Genomic DNA, 20,759 nt, shown 5'->3' with positions numbered 1-20,759 from the left:
TAACCCGCTACACCCCTATGTCTCTTTTCTTAGATCAAGTCTTAGTAACAATTATATGAACTTATTCCACTTCCCTAGAAATTCATATAAGTACCCAAGGACTGCCTAGTTGCAGAAGTGAGAAATCTAGTTGCAGAGGTAAGAAATACATATAAGTAGGATATCTAGAAAGTTTAAAAAAGAACTTTGGCTAAAGAGGTACGAGAGTTTGCAGATAATACCTAGAAAGTGCCCTGTTGGTTTTTTATTTGTGCTCTTGTGGTGGAACCAACCCATAGCTGGCCCTACAGTGGGTTTTCAGAAGCAGCAAATAGCATAGGAGGAAGTTGCACATCCTTTTCCTGCACGCGGGCAAACTATTAATCTTCTGAGAAAGTCCATGAGGTATGCAGAGAGCCTTGGTCCTGCAATCAGGAAGGAGATTGAGTTTCCCACAATCTTTCCCAGTCATGGCCAAGGAAACCTAATAGCTTCAGACCCACACGAGTAGACCACGCTTGGGCTATCAGTGCAGTTCTTCTGGCTCTGGTATTCTGTGGTCCCAGCAGACCCTGGGAAGAGTCAAAGGAAGTTTCTTGAAAGAAGAGCCTATGATCTGAGCCTAGACTAACAGGTCTGCTTATGGCTAATATGTGCCAAATGGGTTTTGTTTGTTTGTTTTTTTAAATTTTTTTTATTTATTTCTTTTATGTGTGTACCGTCAAATCGGATCTGACTGGTACAGGAGGTGATTGTTCCTCCTTCTTCAGCAGAGCATCTGGTGGATTTGAACCGCGCACCTCTGGGATTGCAGTGCAGTTTCCTGCCACTAGGCCATCAGAGCTCGCCTGCCAAATGGGTTTTAATGTTGACATTGACTCTTTCTTGTATGCTTCTAAACTGTCTACTGGCAGTGTAGTCTGGTCATCTGGTTTACATCATTAAAACATTAGGGCAACATTATTCACATGAGGACTAAGAGAGAGACAGATCGATCAGTACAAATGTATCTCACCTTTCACAAAATAACTCAAAACTGGAAGCTCTCATCACACTGATGTATGCCGTGCATTCAAGTTGCTTCAGGAGGTACAATCCTCTCCCTGCATCTCAGTGGGACTGCACTAACACAACAAGGCTCCTGTGCTCTGCTCATTCCCATTTTTCTAAAGTAGTACTGAAAAATAAGATCAGTGCTTTCTCAACTCCCGTCTTCATCAATATGACACTGCTTGACCTTTGGCCAGAAAGACTCCCATCCTTCCCAGTTACTTACATTGTATCCCAGGCTGTACCAAGTAAATGGTTTTCATTGTTTTATGTAATCTTCACAACTCTTTGAGGTAAGGTTTGATTAAACTACCTCTTACCAGTCAAGAAATAGTGAGCTTAGATAATGTGCTTGAAGTCAGACTACTGGTAAATAACAGGTTTAAAACTTCAGAGAAGAATGTTTAAGAAATGACTGTAATAACCATTATATTATGCACTTGAGGGTTTGAGAGTTTATGCTGAATTCCTTTCTCCAGCTGTTAAAGCCCACATCTTACTTTACACACACACACACACACACACACCCAACGCAGCAACATAGTAGAGGTTGCCAGTCCACAGGGCCCTGCTGTGGCTGGTCAATACAGAGAAATCTCTCCCTTCTCTTTATGGTTAATCTTTACAAAATGGAAAGGAGGCAAGTGGAAAGTGTGTCCTGAACTAAGACAGTCAGTGCCTCACCTGGGTGACCTTCCTGAGGAGAGGTGTGGGCCAGAATTCAGGGATTCTTTTTTTACTGTTGACTCTCTAGGAATAGAAAATTATAGAACACAGAACAAAAGAGTTTGAGTTTAGCAGCACTCCAGTCACCACAACCCAGAATTCCTTGGAGAAGAGAGATAGGGAGCCCATCCTATGGAATGACAGCACCCATCACCACGGAAGGCAGCTTCTGCTGAGCATGACATCACACAGATCGGTGCTGGGCTCCTCTGCTCGCGTCATCTCCCCCGGTGACTTCGTTAACCTTCTCTTGTTTGGAAACTGGGAAAGTTGGCCGTAGTGCTTAATGCCATTTTCTCCCCTCTGCAGGCATGAATGCTTTACAGTTACAGAACCTGGCAACACTGGCCGCTGCCGCAGCTGCGGCCCAGACCTCAGCCACCACCACCAATGCAAATCCTCTGTCCACAACGAGCAGTGCCCTGGGAGCCCTCACGAGTCCCGGTAAGAGTGCTGTGCCCTCCCTCCAGGGATGCCAAGGAGCAGCCCAGTCCCTGTCCAAAAGGAAGGACGTTATCCCTAGGCATCTGGGCTGTTGATTCAGTCATTGATGAGTTGGTACATGTGTACATTTGGAATATAATTTGAAGGTGTACATGGTATTTCCAAGGAAAAACTGGAAAAAGTTTTCAGCAAGAGAATCTCTCATATTAGAGATTAATTTTAGACTGTTTGTACCATCCATTTGATTCTTTCTTTTCTGTCTTTAACATTGTGAAGAGCTTTCAGACAATATTTTTTTTTAATCCTAGGTTTTTGAGGGTTTTATTCTTCCCCCCCTTTTCATTTTGTTAAATCACAAACCCTCTGATCATTCTAGTTTTCTGTTTCACATCACCTTCATCTTCCACGTTTGATTTTTAAAATTCATGGCTTAGAGAGGAAGGAACATCTTTGTTCTTTTGTGGTCAGGTTCTGGACTGTGTAATTTAAAGTCTTTTTCCCCTCTTTCCCTCCAAAATTTTTTTGCCGTATTCAAAGGCAGATGCCATTTTTCTTTTGATACAAGCCAGGCATAATCTGGTTGCTAAGAAACCATGATTTGTCTTGTGGTTAAAAAATAAAAATTTAAAAAAAAAAAAAACAACTCCATCAAAACAAAACAGTGGAATGTTTGATGGCTTTCTTTCTGAATTTTCTCGACCTTGATAGATGAGCTCACCTCCTTCTCTGTTATGTGGAGGAGTTGACCTGGACAGTCTCCAAGCTTCCTTCTCTCTGACTTTGAAAATCCCATGACCCCCTCCCATCAGCTGTGCTCCAAAGTGTCACTTCATACTGAAACAACGTTAATGTAGCAGTGCCAAGTTTTCTTTCAAGAAAACACAAAATAAGAGAGCACACTACATACTAGTTTCTGAAGGCTTTTGCCTTCAGGGAGCCGTGAAGCATGTTCTTTGAGCCTGTGGACCCCTCAAAAGCAGTAGTCCTTGGTTTGTTTATAAAACAGTACTCATGTGACACATTTTACCCTGAGAAGACTTTTGAAGAAGAAACCTAAGAGAGATTTAAAAGAGGTTTGACAGTTTGTCTTTAATGTGGTCTCATAGCAACAGCACCTAAACACATTGACTTTATTCTCTAAAATGTCTTTTAAAATGTGTCTTGATTATCTGTGGGTCTTATTTAATTCAATTAATAGTATTCCTGGAAAGTAAGTGCTAAGCCCTATTTTTCCAATAACTTATAATTTTAATGAACTATATAAACTTCTAAAATTTTTTGAGCAATCTTTTGAAGAGAAATATTTATGACATTTCCCCCTTATAAAAATGAATTTTTCCCTCTTATAGAAATGAGTGAGTCCTTTTGAAAAGAAACTTTTTTTTACATTTTCCCCTTTATAAAAATGAGTTTTCTTTTATCAAAAACAAAAATACTAGCCTCTTTAATTTATCTGCATTTTTTAAAATGTGTGTTTTATAAATTGTACTGGAAAGTTCTTTAATAATTTACCACCTCTGGAGGACTATGAAATGCTTACATTAAAATCACACAGTATATGCATTTTCTTATTAATGAGAAGCTGTTATTTTTAACATTATTTTCTTTTATATTGGTTGGGAGGAAAAAATCAGAATCTGAGTGCTTTATGGTTTGTTTACACAAGCAGAAAGAGGATTAACTTTTTTCCTGTAGAGAGAAAGTTTTGATTTGACACAAGTAAATTAATATTTCCAATGTTGACCTTTGTCTTCAAAGAGTAACCAGGGAAAACTACTGACTCATAGATACCAAACAAACAACAATTTTTAAAAACCACCCCCACCCCCTGCAATCACATGGAGTCCAAATCCTCGCAAGCCTGTTGGGCTCAGTGAAACTGCCCCATCGGCTTTTCAAGGATGTACATCTTTGTGGAAGCAAAGTGTTTTTTCTTTCTCCTCTGGAGAAGCTAGTAGGTTTTGACTGCCAACTTTTCAGCTAGCAGCTGAATTCTTTAAACACTATATAAGCAAGGCTCCTGTAGATAGCAAGATAGAGGGGGGGAAATGGAAAAGCAAATAGTCCTGTAAGTCCTATAACCTACCCCTTGACGTCAGTGCTTAAATAATTTAACTTTGATATATTTCCTATATTAACTCTGCTATTATGAAGGCAGACCACAAAGGGACATTTTGAATAAGGGGATATGACCTTTTGTTTGTGGGATTCATTTCACTATTCAAAATAAATTCTTCCTTTGTAGAATGAAAATTAATATTAGAAGCATTTATTCTGCTTTCAAATAAGGTGTGTTTAAACAGCCAAGGTTAAAAGCAGATAACTGATGGGTGTAAATAATGTAATTCAAGAAGTAATAATATATGAGGTGACTGTAAAGTTAGGGACTGTCTTAGATGCTATAGATATACATGTAATAAGAAGCCCTCACGGTGCAGCAGTTAAACTCAGAAGTTGGAAGTTCAAACCCAACCGGCAACTCCTTAGGTGAAAGATCTTTCAACTTCTTTCTGTAAACATTACCATTTAGGAAACCCTTTGAGACACTTCTACACTATCATATATGGTCCCTGTGGTTCAAAATCTGCTCAATAACACCTCACAATAGCTACATACATGTAGTAGATAAGTACTGTGAAAAGAGACAAAACAGAGTAAGGCAGAGAGTGGAAAGAAGTTGATGAAGGCTGTTTCATTTAGTATGGTCAAGGATGATCTCTCTGAGAAGCTGGCATTGGAGCAAAAACTTGAATCAAATATATCCTGTTATTCATCAGACTTTGAATCAAAAGCCTGAAGTCACCTGTAAACAAAGTTTCGTTCAAAAAGTAAAGTCTGTCACCTTTGAATATTGTTGTTCAGTGTTGACAAGTTGGACCTGCCTCATAGCTGACCCACCAGCCAGTGAATCAAACGGCTTGTCTGTGAATTGGCAGCATCATTACCCACTAGGTCAGCAGAGTTCCTTTGAGTATTAGGCCCTTTTCCAGCAACAACAAATTGCATATGTAAGGCCAAAGGGACAGCACCTGTTATAGTAAAGCAAAGAAAGTTTGAAGGACGGGGAGTTTAAGACAATGAAAGTGGAAACAACTACAAAAGAAATAATGAAAATGGATGTTCACACCATGAGAAGAATGTAACTAATACCATTGAGCATTATGGCTAGAAATTGTTGAATGAAAGTGGGTTTTGTTTTATTTTCAACCTAGAATGAAGTATTAAGGGGGAAAATAAAACAGGAAGCCAACCAACCATGCAGGCTAAGTTCTCTTGGCAGAAGAAAGACCTGATGAAAGGACTGTGAGGCAGGAGAGAGCCTAGAGGGGCCTTGTAGTGGTAAAGAAACCAGGAGCACACAGCAGAAGGGAGGGGCAGGGGATGAGACCAGGGCGGTGGGCCACATCCATTCCACGCCTTGTGCTGAGGAGATGACACCATCCTTAGATATGGGACGCTCAGCCAGGGAAGCTAGTCGTAAGTTTTTGTCAGAAATAAATTTTAAATGTATTAGACATACTTAGTTTTGTTCCTGAGACTATATTGTAAAAGGGAAAATGTGCTCTGAGGTGTGTGTGTGTGTGTGTGTGTGTGTGTGTGTGTGTGTTTGTGTCATCCTCACTTCTGTCGATTCTGCTAACTGAGGCATCATTGAGAGTGATTTTTTTATTCTCTATTGAGGAATGCTTTGCATAATAGCGGCAAGTATTTCATTAGAATCCTTAAGTGGTGCAGCAGAAACTATTTAAATCTACATTTCAATTATTTTTTTTAAGTGTAACTAAAAAAAAAATCTAGCTGTGAAGTGAAAGTAAATTATTAGTCTAATTTCCATCAGGGACTTTTTCAAAGTCACAGAAAATGTGGTTTGTAGCATTCATGACTCTATTTAATCAGAGCAATTTCCTATTAAATAAAGGGGATTGGGAGCTGTCCCCAAGTCCAGTGCCTTTATTTTTTTAAAAAAATAATAAATAGTTCTTGCTGTTGGACCAGTAAAAAGTCCCATCAAACTGTAAAATTGTGTTGAAAACTCATGCCAGCGCTTCCGCCAAGGCTTTTAAATACCATTTTACTTGGCTTTTAAATACCATTTCTTAAATTACAGAAAAAAATCATCTAGGAAGGGACAAATCCAGTCCTCCAAATTATTATTTTTTAAATAATTATAAATTTATCATTTCAACTTTACATACCCAGGGATAATCTCCCCACAGCATTATTATAAATTATTTTAAGGTCTTTGCTCTAAAACATAAAAGATTAGGCTTTAATTTTTGTTAAAAAAAACACCCAGAACACAAACCCTAGGCAATAAATAGGTTCCTTTGTGTCTTGGCCTTGAATAAAAATTAAAATAAAAATTAAAATAGTTAAAAATTAATATAAAATAGTTTAAATTGCTCATGGTTAGAATAATTGTTTCCTAGAATTATCAGTTGGTAGTAAATAAAATTAGAAATTAAATCATGAAAGAATAAAACCAGGTAAATGCATATTATATCTTTTAGGAGTTTCCTACTCCTTGGGGTCTTTTGAAACCTCATTTTATCATGCTATTTTTATTTTCTTTCTTTTATTTTGACATGATAGTTTTTCCTTGTTTACTTTATTATTTGATTTAGTTAATTAATTCTCCAATCATTTCTTCTTTGCCCACTTTGATCCTTTTATTATGAGGAGTATGTTGCTTTGTTTGTATAAAGAGGCATTCCATTGATCAGGTATGCAGCTAAGAGTTAAAGAAAGATAATAATATTATCTTCTGCCCAGGTTGTAGATGTGTTGTTTTTGTCTGGTAATTTTGAAAGTTTGGTGGAGAGCATCACTGTTATCACATATGAACATTTCTCTGGCATTTTCTGTCTAAAACATAATGCTGCACTTATATATCACATTATTCCTCTGACCTTCTTCTATTTTCTCCTTTTAAAAGGAAAGATATTTTAAAATTCTCCAAATGCTTCCATCAGTGCAGACTCTATCACATGCACACTTCAGGATAATAGAAAATTTCTTTTGCTAGTGTAGGGCATTTTAAAAGACTAGGAAGCATTTTTTCCATTCCCACCACTGGCTTTTCAAATCATTTCAGCTTAAATTCTAGGTGATCTTCCTCCCTGCCCCCGTCTTCAAGGTGCTCACTTGCCTTCGTGAAGGCTGTGACAGACACAAAGTTCTAAAGAGATGGTGAACCTTCCTTTTAGACTTTTTGAGGTTAGCACAGACTAAAGTTGTTTTTAATGTGATTCAAACACTTCTTGCTCTCCTCACAAAAATGACCAATGGGTGGTTTCTTTAAATGCTCACACCTATGTCACCAGTGGGTGGTGGAGAAGAGCACCAGGCTGAACACTGTGTAAGCAACAGAAAGTGGAATTTGGTGTCACAGTCATTTTATACTCTCAGTTTTACAAAAGGTTTCTGTCGCCACTTTACATTTATCTGCATTTGTATCAGTTGAGCACTTGCATTTTCAGAAGAGATGTGATTCATAAATGAATTTGAGCAACATTTTAGAACCTTCTCTTTTTTGGAAAAAAAAAAGGTCTGCAGTTGGAATCCACCCATCACTTCATAGGAGAAAGATGAGCGGTCTTCCTCCCTTTACTGCCCTGGAGAGTCAGCTATGAGGCAGTTCAGACAAGAAGAGCAACTTTCTTTTTTTTCTTTTTTTTTTTATACTAAACTCTTTTTTTATTATTATTAATTTCAATGAACATCTACAGAGATTTTGGAATTCCATTCATTCATTGTTTACAAGAGCAACTTTTGTGCAAAGGTTAAGTGTTAGACTACTAACCAAAAGGTTGGCAGTTCAAACTTATCATCTGTTGTACTGGAGAAAGATGGAGACAGTAACAAACTATAGAAAAATGCTGAGGCCCTGAAAGAAATGACAGACACAGAGTGTTGAGGAAAAAGAGAAAGAAAAGCCATCTCCTTAGGGCTATGACAGTGATCCTGCAACCTCAAAATGAAAGCTCCTTCCTCAAGCCTCTCCTCCTCTTTGTCTTCCCTAACCCCATTAAGTATATTAACATTGTTGTTACCTTTCTTGAATCATTGACGAATGGTATCTTTAAGGCCAGCCTCCGATTCACTTGTACACCTCCTGGATCACTATGACCCAGTTGGTTGTCTCTCCAGATAGACTTCTTGACATTGCCCTGAATAAGGCGCTTGTTTTAACTCCCTTTCTCCCTTAGCACTACAAGCAGTCCCAAGGTTACATGGGTTACAAATTTTCTAGTCATTAGAACTCCCACTTGCCCTTTAATGTGATAGAAATTTGCCTTCATTTTGAAACAGGTGAACCAACTCCTATACTTTGCAACAAAGTCTTTATCACAGTGAACTTCAGTTGCTACACAGGAAGGTTTCTAATATCCTTTTCATGCACTAACTGATGAGGCTTCACCTCACATACTTTGGGCATCTCACTAGGAGGTGAGGGCCTGATGATGAGAAGAGTGAAGGGTCTGAAGGAGAAAAAAGCACTCAAACAAGTGAATTGATGTGGTAGCTGCTGCAATCGGCTTTTGTGTGTCAGGAGGTGTGAGGATGGTGCAGGATAGAACAGGATTCAGATCTTTTGTTCATAGGGTCCCTATGAGTTGTACTTGACTCAGTGGCACCTAACAACAACAACATAACTACATGCACCTGTACCAACTTATCTACAAATTCTTAAAAACAGGAACAGGTCTCATTCTTAATCCGGTGCCTGTATTGATACAGCTTGGACCCTGGTCCATTTTGCACGTGGTTGACCAAGCAAGAGTGAAACAAACTCCTTTCAGGGTCATCCTTATCAGACCCTATTTTACGCTGCTAAAAATGTCATTGTCACCTCTCCCAAGCACTCCAGCCACATCAGAAAATCCTACTGTCACTACTGTAGCTTTTATGCCTTTATTCCGGCTGGCTTCTCTGCCTCAAAATCAGAAAGCCTTCTCCCCTAGTCCTTTACAAAAATTCCCTATCTCATTAATTTGTTGCAGTGTCTGTATTCAAGAAGATTAATGTGTAGAGTATAAAACTGATGTTTTTAGTGCATATTATAAAAAGTATAGCTTATTCTACCTTTGTACATTAAACTGTAGTAAAAAATTATTACTATTAATTAATAAAATGACTTTTAATAGCCCATTTCCCTTCTAAGAGCCAGCACACATGCCGTCCCACCATGAAGCCTTGGGGTAAGGATTAACCACATCCACATTATAATTTTAAATTGATAGTTAACTCTTTCTAAAATTAGGTCAAATAGAAACTCTTTGAGGGCAGAGAGGGGGAAAGCCTGAAGTACCCAGTGCAGAATTATAATTCTGTCAATGCCTGTAGAATGAATGACTCTTGTATGCATTGCCCTCCCAAACTGCACCAGTGTAGTCTGTATATTTCTGCTAAAGCACTATATAGTCTCTGCAGAAATATTATTTAGGCACATACCTTAGCTGTCCTCCTTGATGGCAAATTCTTTTAAAGTAGGAGGAATCTGTTGTTATCTGTGATCCCACTTGTGTTTGGAATAATACCTTGCATGCAGGTGCTGAAATTCTTAACTGAATATCAAAGTGAACATGTTCTTTTTTTAAAGAAATGTTTTGTTTTATTTTATACTGTTTCACTTACAAAGTTTGTATACCTTATTTTTCGCACCACATCTTTCCCATTTCCTTTACCTACACCTCCACCATCAAATTGTGTGACCCTGTGATTAACACACACACACACACACACACACACACACACACTCTGCCCAGCCTCACCCCTCTGTGCCCCTCTTTTCCCTCCCCCTTGGATCCTCATACACATTCTACAATATTGGTCTTGTACAGTATTTATCCATATGGGACTGAGTTAGTAGTGAACGTGTTCCTGAAAAAAAACAATGTGTGAAAGACATTTACTCTGTCCGACACAGAACATGGATTTCCAAGAAGCACTCAGAGCATCATGAAGCTGTTTTTACAGGGTCTATGGACCTACCTTCAGACCCTTGCTGTTGCTGTCATGTACTGAAGAATCAGAACCAACCCATAGCTGACTCTCCATTGGGCTTTCAGAGTCAGTTAATTGGATGGGAGGAGACTGCCCATCTTTCTCCAGCAGAGTGGCTGGTGGCCTCAAACCACATGCCTGCAGGATTACAACAGAGCTTCTCACCACTTGGCCACCAGAGTGCCCTCCAGACCCCGGGTTTAGTTTAATCCAGAATAGCCACACCTTGCAGGGGATCAGTCACACATGACAGCTTTCTGGAGAACAAATCAATACTCAGTTACATTAGAATAGAGTTATATAAAGAAATGTCTTATTACAGGTATTTTATGAAGATTAACTTTCATAATGTTCTGATGTCATGATAAAGAATAAGAGTCTTGTGGCATTTCATTTTCAAAAGAACCACCTACTCTAATGTGGGCTTTTGAGAGATGACATAACAACAAATCCTCTTCTAAAAGCTCCCCTTAATTATGTGCACTTTGCTGACTCCCACCCTCTTCCTTCAGGCCTGCCTACACTGGTTAGAAAAAGCAAGAGCCTAGTTAGCTGTTCAGCATCATTTTACTTCTATTATTTGACTATTTTATTCACTTGGGGACTAGTCATTCATTTGAAGATTACCCAGGTCTCTTGCCTTACCAGTTCTCTTAATGCCCATCTTTCCCCCTCCACTCCCTTCTTTATTATCAAAGAAAAGAAATGGATCTCAAAATAGTCAGCTTTCTCCTTGACTGACTCTCACATTGCTGTGGAGTCAGACCAACTCCTAGCTGACCCTCCAGTGGGTTTTCAGAAGCTGTAAACCACACAGGATTCAACTACCCAGTCTTCTCCCCTGGAGTGGATTAGAACTGCTGACCTTTTTCTGGTTAGCAGCATAGTCCCTTCCCCACTGGGCTACCAGAGTGCCCTTTCCCTTTTACTTGCTACTCTTGTAAATGGTTTAAAGGGAAAGTGCAAGTAGTTGTTAAAATGAGCTGTTTACTTGTGACGTGGAATCCATCACATAGCTTTATACACGTATTGCAACAGAAATTCACATCCAGTTCTTTGTGTATTCTCCACAAATGTCAGCATTTTCCACTTTCTTTCAAGAAGTTTTCTATATATGCCTTAATTTCTGATATTATAGGGCTCACTTTATTCTCCTAAATATTGATGGAGTTTTATAAGTTAAATGTCACTGTACTGATGAGTAATCTCCTGGTAGGTTTTCCCCCTCATTCATTCACAAATATTTTTTGAGAAATCTACTAGAACTATTCCAAGCACTTTAAACATATCACTGGAGAAAGCTGACAGACGTCCTGTTCTCGTGTAACATATTCTAATGCTATGGTAACATATCTATGACAAAACATTTACTATTTCAACCACATTTACATGTGTTATTCATGGATTGATACAGTGATTACTACAATGGACTTCAGCATGACACATCATGAGATGGTACAAGGTAGGACAAGGTTGAAATGTGTTGCTCAAAGGGTCATTATGAGTTATAGTCAACACTACAGCATCCTAAACCAACAGCAACAATTCAGTACTAGCAGTAGATTTTTGGGAAAACATTCTTTTTCTTTCTATCCACAGTTGTTGGCTAGAGTATCAGTGTAAGTGAATTAGTACTTCTGTTGTTACATGCCCTTGAGTCACCTGCAATGCATAGCAGCCCTATGAACAATAGCTTTGAACTTTTCTGTCCTGAGCCAATCCCACTATCTCTGACACACCTACTGCCATTACCCCAGTCACTGACTATGTCAATTCATCTCATCCAGGATCTCCTGCACTGTCCCAAGTATGACATCCATCTCTAAGAACTAGTCCCTCCTGGCAACATACCCAAAGTATTTCAAACAAAGCTTTGTAATTCTTGCCTCCAGGGAGTAACTTGCTTCCACCCTTTCCAGGACAGACCTGTTTTTTCCTCTTGGCAATCCATGGTATGTTCAGTACTGGTCTCCAGCACCACAACTCAAATGCATAGATTCTTCTTTAATCCTTAGTCATTGTCCAGTTGTCTGATGCATAAAAGGAACTGCAAAGACCATATTTTGAATCAGACACACCATAGTCTCTAGACTCTGGAGTGGTCCACGACAGCAGATTTCCCTAATGAAATTAATCTTTTCATTTCCTGACTGCTGGTGCCAAGAGTGTTGATTGTGGTCAAGAGATAGATAAATTTGTTTAAATTTACAAACAAGATAAAATTGCTTACAGTCTCAACCTCTTTTTCATCTATCATAGTGCTGCCAGTTGGCCCAGTGGTAAGACTTTTTTTTTCCTTCTTGATACTGAAATGACATCCATATTGAAGACTACAGTCCTTAAAATTCTGCAGCAAACACTTCAGGTCCTCCTCAACTTTAGCAAGTAAGGTTGTGTCATCTACATAACATAGGCTGTTGATGGGTCTTCTTCCAATCTTGATGCCACTTTCCTCCTCATAAAGTCTAATCTCCCTTATCATCTGTTCTGCATATAGATTGAAAAGGTATGGAGACAGGATACATTCCTCACACACTCCTTTCTTGATGTTGAACCATGCAATATTTCTTTGCTGTGTTCAGACAACACCTTTCTGGTCCAAGTATAGGTTCCACACATGCATAATCAAGTGTTCTGGGATTCCCATTCTTAATGTTAGCCACAGTTTGTTGTGATTCACACAGTCAGATGCCTTTGCATAGCCAATAAAACAAAAGTGAACTTTTCTTGACAAATATTTTGTAAGGGAGACCGAGCTACATAGGAAGGAACCTTCTTGCTTTCTTTCAAGTGTCACTGCATTTCTACACATTTGTTGTTGGTATTAGGTATCAGCAGGCTGCCCATGATTCGTAGTGACACCACGAGCAGCAGATCTGAACCTTGCCCTATCTTGCGTCATCTTCAGCACCTCTGACTTGGTTGAGCCCATTGTTACAGTCACTGATTGTTTCAGTCCAGCTTGTTGAGGGTCTTCCTCTCTTTCCCTGACCTTCCACTTTTCCAGGTATGATGTCTTTTTCCAAGGACTGATCCCCCCTGACAACATGCCAAAAGTATATGAGGCGAAGTTTCACCATCCTTGCCTCTAAGAATCACCTTGGGTAGACTCCTTCCAAGATAGACATTGTTTTATTCTCTTTGCAGACCAGGAGATATTTGGTATTCTTCTCTAGCGCCACAATTCAAAGGCATCGGTTCTTCTTCTGTCATCCTTAATCATTGTTCAAATTTCAGATGCATAGAAGCAATTGAAAATACCATGGCTGGGGTCAGGCATACCTTAGTCTTTAAACTGATATCTTTCACTTGTCAGCATTTTGGAGAAATCCTTGACAGCAGATTTCCACAATACAACACAACTTTTGACTCTTTTGACTGCTGCTGCCACGGGTGTGGATTGTGAATTGCTGACAGCCTCACCATTTTCTGCATCTAGCACAGTGTGGCCTGTTGGCCCAGGGGTGGAAACTTTTGTCTTCTTGATGTTGAGATTTAATCCATAGAGAAGGCTGTAGTCTTTGATCATCTGAAGGTGGTGCTCCTTATTCCTGTCTTTACAATGAGGGCAACAAAAAGCTCTGAGAGTAGTAATTATTCTGAGAGTAGGTTTGATAAGTGGTAAAACTAGGAAAGGATCCCTAGGGGCTCAATGGTTAAAATATTCACCTGTTCACCAGAAGTTTGACTCTTGGAAACCCTCAATGAGAGAAAGATAAGTCAGTCCCTTTTTAAAAATATTTATAGCCTTGGAAATTCTATGAGGCACTTCTGCTCCATAGTATAGGGTCAGCCTGAGGCAGAATCAACTAAATGACAGTGGGTTTGCTTTTTTTTATAAAAAGCAGGAAGTGTTTTCCAGTGGGTATACATGTGCTTGGTATCGCTACACTGTGTCTTCCCAGTGGACTACATGACAATGTAGTTTTTCAAAAGTTCTTAGGCATTTGAAACTCATTTTTTGGAAAATAATGGCTTGGAGTGGCCTCTCTTTCTTGTAAATGGTTCTTTATTTGACATTGATTATCCTGCTCGTAAGAGAAATAAAAAAGCATGAAAGCACCTCCTAACCAAAGAAGACTGAATGGGCTTTGCGTGTGCTGGGAGTTTTGACATGGAATTACCTTCGAATTTCATTTATTGTGGAGAAAATGAGAAGAGTCTCGGTCCAGATAGTCAGAACCGCAGCTAATTCTCTAATTCATTATTGTGTGCTGATCCGCCAGAGGGTTGCGAGCCCCTGCAATCAAGGAAACCTCTGCCCAGTGAATGGGCCCCACAGTTTATGAGACGCCACTGACCTAGAAGAGAATGGAGTCTCTTAATAGTCCTGAACTAATTTAAAGCGTAATAAAAGCTGCACAGCTGAGGGGGTCAGGATACTTATGGTTCATCGCCTCATCACTTTGCCGCAGAGCCCACACTCAGACTTAAGCGAGTCGGTTCCACCTGGGCCCTAAGTACTGTCTGTTGGATCTTGTCGTCTTGTGAGTACAGGGGGTCTGTGTGCCTTCCTGGGGCTCTCACTTGCTAAGTGATTTTTATTCTTTGAGGCTGATTTTTAATATTCTTAGACACTAATTCTTCATGGGATTGTTTTAATGGCACCCGAGTCTGTGCTGTGGTCTGAATAAATCCTTTAAAAAAAAAATCCTTAAAAAAAAAACATACTACTTTGCAAAGTCATCTACCATCTAGTGGGGCACATTTATATCAGACACCCTGGTGGGCTCAGAAGTATGTCTTCTGCACAACAACACAGCTACATAATAAAACTATTCACAGTCCCATTATATTATCCAAGCTCTGGGTGATTAGCATTAAAGAGTTGTATTGTGACCCAAGAGCACATGGTTCGAATTCACTAGCTGCTCCACAGGAGTAATGCAGGCAATCCCTTTTACAAAATTTACAGCTTCTGAAAACCCTCTGGAAGGAAGATCAGGTATGAAATGCTTCAAGCTCAACAGCACATAGCAACAATTCCATATTGTCTATGGGGCTTTGTTCGGTGATGTATTGCTAACCAAACAAAAGAGTCTCTAGTATTTGAATCTGCCACTGGCTCTGTAAGACAAAGATAGGTGTCGCTGTCTGTTCACCAGCAGCTTAACAGCGACACTCTGATGGGGCTAAGCACAATGGAGATACACCACTCTGGGAGATTAGAGAGTCAATCCAGCTCAATTTTATTGGGATCTGCTTTGCACTTATATACAATGAGGTAAACAGAAAGACAGGAGGGGGTGGGCTTGGAGACGTGGGACATGTGGATTGGTTAGGATAACCTTAGCCTTGTGCAGACCACTCCCAGCTCAACAAACACAGCAGCCGTCTTCCCATGTGGAGAGTTTTCTCAAGCCAGTACAGCCAAACACAGGGGAGCTTTCTCTTCCTGTATTAAAGGGCGTTGGGAGGCTTGCACTTACCTGGAGCTTAGGTGATCTGTCCTGGCCAGAGACTCCCATTTCTTCCCCAACATCCTGCAACAGACAGGCTCCTCCCATTAACATTTACAGCCTTGAGAATCCCATTGAAGGTCACTATGAGTTGGTAGTGAGTTCTTTTGTCTATGTCATTGTTAATATGCAGCATTATCACTTCTGCATTGATGAAAGGCCGTATTCAATCTTATGTGTCATATTCGGTAGAAAATCAACAAAACTTACCATGGTCAGTTTTTTTCTTCTTAGAAGTTTGATTGATGAGGCATTTTTAAGTTTTGAAAAGAAAAAGTAAAAAAAAATTACTTTATCTGTGGTTCAATCTTATGAACTAGGGAAAACTAAATTCGGTAGCCACAGAAAAAATAAGCAAAATGCTACAGTCTGTACATTAGCTGGAGAGCAGCAAGTCAGTCAGGTACAAGGTAACAGTGGCAAGAAATGCAAGGCATTTTCATAGAGGAATGAATGTCATTTGAACCAAATTTGTTACTATAGGTAGGATTCTGAAAGAGAAGTAGACTGGAAAATAGACTAAATGTGCCAAATGTGAGACAAAGATTATTTTCACCAGATGGAAGTCCTCATTTTTCACAAGCATGAGCTGTATAGAAAGGATTAATGGGAAATAATAACCATGAAAGGCCCTAAAAGCCATGCCTAGGGCATTTAGGATTTTTTGTTGTTGTTGCCAGTGAAGTCTTTTCAGGGCTTTAAGCACAAGAACGTCAATGGTTAGACTATCTACCAATTTGCTGTGAGGAAGAGCAAGGAGGAAGAGATAAGGATGGTTTAAGAGTGCTTGGTTTGGGTGAGCAGTCGTAGAGGTGGGGTATTCAGGAGAACATGTTGTTAAAAGAAGATCTGATTTCACATACATTGCCTGAAAGCAATTTAAATATATCCATAAGACAGTTGAATAGCAGACAGTTGTATATCAGATTTCCACTTCTCCCATAGGGATTGAGCTAGAGCAATGAACTGAAAGAAGAAGCTGGAGAGAAATCGTTGTTAAGAATCATCTAGTCAACTCATGAAAAGAGAGCTGAATCTTCCCTTCTCCTGTGCCATCCTCACCATGTCTGGCATGCTCAAGGCCATTGTCACAGTCACTGTGTCAATACATTTTGTTGAGGGTCTTCCTCTGACTCTCTACTTTTCCCAGCATAATGTCTTGTTCGAAGTACTGTCACCCCCTGACAACATGCCCAAAGTATGTGAGATGAAGTTTCACCAGCCTTGCCTCTAAGGAGCACTGTGGTTGTTCTTCCTCCAAGAAAGACTTTGTTCTTATGCAATATTCAGTGCTATTCTCCAGTACTACAATTAAGAGGCATCAATTCTTCTGTCATCTTTATTCTCAGTGTCCAACTTTCAGATGCATAGGAATCAATTGGGGGGTGAGGGGGGGGACCAAAATATGGTTTGGATCAGACTGGTCTTAGTCTGCAGAGGAAGGAGGTAGACCAATTGAAGCCTACAGGTGAATGAGCTAGAAGTACCAGCATAAACATGGAAAAGGACCTAATATAAAGCTTTAAATGGTGTACTTGTAGTTGAAGTAGAAGGAACAGGAGATCTAAAGAGAGCTATCAGGATATTATATAGTATCTGAGAAGCCAAGCAGGAGATTGTCAGGCAAGAATGTGCTGAAGAAAGAGAAGGCAGAGAAGCGGTGTTCAAATTTAGCAGTTAGGTAGTTGATTCACCTCAGAGTGGCATTTTCAGAGCCGTGGTGTAGAACCCATGCCACCTCAGAATGCCCTGTTGGAACAGAGTAGAACAACACCAGACAGTTTCCAAGACTGTAATCTTTACAGAGGCCGACTGCTATGGTTTTCTCTCCCAAAGTGGCTGGCGTGTTCAAACTCCCAGTCTTTAAGAAACAAGATTGTGGAGGCAAGAATTACATATAACAGTTTCATAAACTTTTGACAATTTACAAATTGTAAGTTAGAAAAAGTAACAAAGTAAACAGAAGGAGGTGCTTTGTTAAAGATGGGAAAGCATATGTTAAGAAAAGGAGCAAATGAGAAGCAGAAGCCAAAAACAGACAAGTGTAAAACTGATGAACTAATTAAAGTAGGGAAGCTGTCAAAAGGAGATGATCAAACCCTCCCACCCACCTCTGCTGTGGCCCTGGCAACAGTGTCTTGTGAGGCTCTGTCCTCCCATTATCTCTTCCACTGAACCCCTGACAGCTGTCCATCTCCACCTGAGATGCTGCTCTCCCTCTACTTGAGCTCTAGCGTAGAAGCTGATGGGGCCCAAGCTCATAACAAATGCTAAGTGGACATTGTAGCCTTAGAACAAGGAATAACCTCTGCCAATCCTGATTTCCAGAGATGAGAAGGAAGTGAGAATTGGTAAAGATAGAAAGAATTGAAGACAAAAAAGTAGATCCCATATAGACCTATAATTTATATATCTAGTGTTGAAATGAGGATAAGTTCACATACAAGGCAGTGAGGTTTTGTTTGATTTTGGGTTTTTTAAGTTAATCTAAAGAATAAACTGGTTAACCTTTTATTTATCTTTATAGATCATAGATCAAGAATGGGAAAGTGATTTGGAGCAAGTGATTTAATCTCTAATTTTCTCTTGTGGAAGGGATTGTTCCTTTTGATTTTCCTTATTGAGATGGAGGCTGAGACTCTTAACATCCTAGTGCTTTTTAATTATTTAAAAAAACAATAGTGAGGCATATGGGAAAGATTATTATTTAAGAGTAATACTTAACACTACTCTTCTGGACCACATATAGTCGTATTTTTCTTGTCTCTTGGATTTTGGGAAAACTAGCATTCTCCCTAAAAATATTAGACTAGAAAAGGAAAGAGGGAAACCTCTTTCCTCACTTCGTTCTACTTTTGTATATAACTGAGGCAGCCGACAGAGAACATTCTGTGATAGTTCAGATTTGATTTCCCCGCATACCTTACATAACATGATGGTACATAAAAAAGGTAAGATGGTAATAGCTTAAACAGAGCAAGAGGACCATGTGCAGACAGGATTTCCTAGTACTGAATAAACCACAGACTGCCAGGTCTGTCTTGGAGGAAATGCAACCAGGGAGATCCTTCGAGGTAAGGAGGTGAAACTACATCTCACATATTGTGGCATGTTGTGAGGAAGGACAGTCATTGGAAAGGGACATCATCAGGGAAAGGAAGAAGGCTAGAAGACCAAGGCAAGATAAGATGACACAATTATTAAGACAACGAGCATGTCAGAGATGATAAAGAATGGCACAGGCAAGGACAGGATTCAGGTCTGTAGTTCCTGGGGTTGCAGTGAGTTGCAGTTGACTTAATAGCACCTAAAAATACAACCATGCCAACTATTTTGAATCCAGCCTGGAGGCCCTTAGATGCTGCTTTGTATTTCAAGCAATATACTGGCTTAACTACCTCTGAAAACCCACCAGGAGGTCAGCTATGTGTCAGTTCCAACTCAGCAGTACACAACAACACAAAACACATACTGGCTTTGTGCTCTGTGTTTGTCCATCTGCAAAGGCAGCAACCACAGGCTCACAGCTTTTCAAACTCTAGAATCATGTTTGATGATCTCCTGACACTTACCAAGCTCGGTGTCACATTATCCAAAGGAGAAATCTACCTCTGAAACCAAAAAGTTCCACCTGTCTGAGGAACTGCCCCCTTTCCAAGCCATCCTGGGAGTGAGCACCATTCATTCTCACGGGTTTCCATTACTTCCTGATGACTTGCTCTTACTTTTTGAAGAAGTTCCTTTTCTCACTCTTTCTCTCCATGGTCCAAAGTCTGGTTAAATCTTCTCATTGGAAGAGGTCTTTTAGGTATGCTGTCCTGGTGCCTCACTTATGCTCTAAGGATGAAACAGGTTTGCACAGTGAGATGATTTGCCCTAGGTATCACAGGCTGTTAGCAGCAGGTGAGCTGACACTTCTCCCACCCATGTAGCTTTCAAACACCTGTGAGCTCGGAATCATATTTCTGGATGTTTCCCACTTAAATCTCCCAACCTTTGCCAGGAAATCACAATTTTACTTTATTTTTTTAACTTGTATCCATGACCAGCTGTGAAAACAAACAGCTGGGCGAGTTAAGGGAAATTATGTACTTTTCTTGGGGGAAATAATAAGCAAAATATCATTGCAAGAGAAACAGGTTAAATTTTCCATTTCTTTTGTTCCAGTCTTATTAGATCCATGCATACTGAGTTTCTATAAATCCATAGTGAAGTAATACAGATTTATTTTTTATACTTTTTGGCCCCAAATTGCACCTTCCTGTAGAAAGTGTATTTATCATAAGGCCTGGAAAAGATGCTAAAAATGAGGCCAGGATAGGCTCAATTCAATGGTAGCAGGTTTAGGAAGGTACCCTCGTGTTGACAACTAATAAAATAGACAGAAGATTGCCTAGTGAGAATGACACCAGACGTTGTTGGTTTTGAGTACTGTCGAGTCGGAACCAACCCATAGCTGATCCTTCAGTAAGTTTTTCAGAGGAAGTTAATCACATGGGAGGAGACTGCCTATCAGGAGAAGGAAAACAAGAATCCCTGGGTGTTGCAGTAGTTACGTTCTTGACCACCATCCAAAAGATTCGTGGTTCAAGCTCACCCAAATATACCTTGGAGGTCAGACCTGCACCGTTCTGTTCAGCACTTGAGTTCACCTCAATCAACTCAGTAGCTGCAGCTAACAATAACTTAGAACACTGGTATATGATCCCCAAACACACATCAATTTCTGCATCACTTCTTCACCTCCCAAAATGCTTTCTGTTGGGCATTAATGCTTCCACAGTAATTCAAGGGCCAAACACGGAGCTTTCTTTCCTAGTCCTTTAGACGCTGAACTTTCATCACTGCCATCTTCCAGTCAATCAGCAATGACTTGCATATCCCAAACGTGTCTTACAACACATTCTTACCAATTTCCTTCTGAGCTAGAAGTGGTGGTGAAAGAAAAAAGTGCTAATCACATTTGTGGGGTAAAAGATAATGTGCCTGTTACACACCGTGGCATAGTAAGATCAGAACATCTCAGAGTCCTATTACAGCACAAACAGCCCCCTCTTACTCTATCACTACTTGCCTTCCCCCTAAAAAAAAAAA

The 20,759-nt window shown here is 39.8% G+C and overlaps 1 protein-coding gene across 5 annotated transcripts in view; it reads left to right on the top strand.

The window, feature by feature from the left end:
- Window positions 1-20,759, top strand: part of CELF2 (CUGBP, Elav-like family member 2) — a 474,025-nt gene that overhangs the window by 408,434 nt on the left and 44,832 nt on the right. For all 5 annotated transcript variants that reach the window (XM_006891845.1, XM_006891848.1, XM_006891846.1 and 2 more), the window contains one exon: window positions 2,065-2,199. In XM_006891845.1, coding sequence (XP_006891907.1) covers window positions 2,065-2,199 — 135 coding nt within the window. The remainder of the gene's footprint in view (window positions 1-2,064; window positions 2,200-20,759) is intronic.

The sequence above is a fragment of the Elephantulus edwardii genome, unplaced genomic scaffold (genome assembly GCF_000299155.1).
Source record: "Elephantulus edwardii isolate Elephantulus edwardi_28Jun2011 unplaced genomic scaffold, EleEdw1.0 scaffold00105, whole genome shotgun sequence".
Classification (NCBI taxonomy): domain Eukaryota; kingdom Metazoa; phylum Chordata; class Mammalia; order Macroscelidea; family Macroscelididae; genus Elephantulus; species Elephantulus edwardii.
This window is presented reverse-complemented; position numbering and strand designations above follow the sequence as displayed.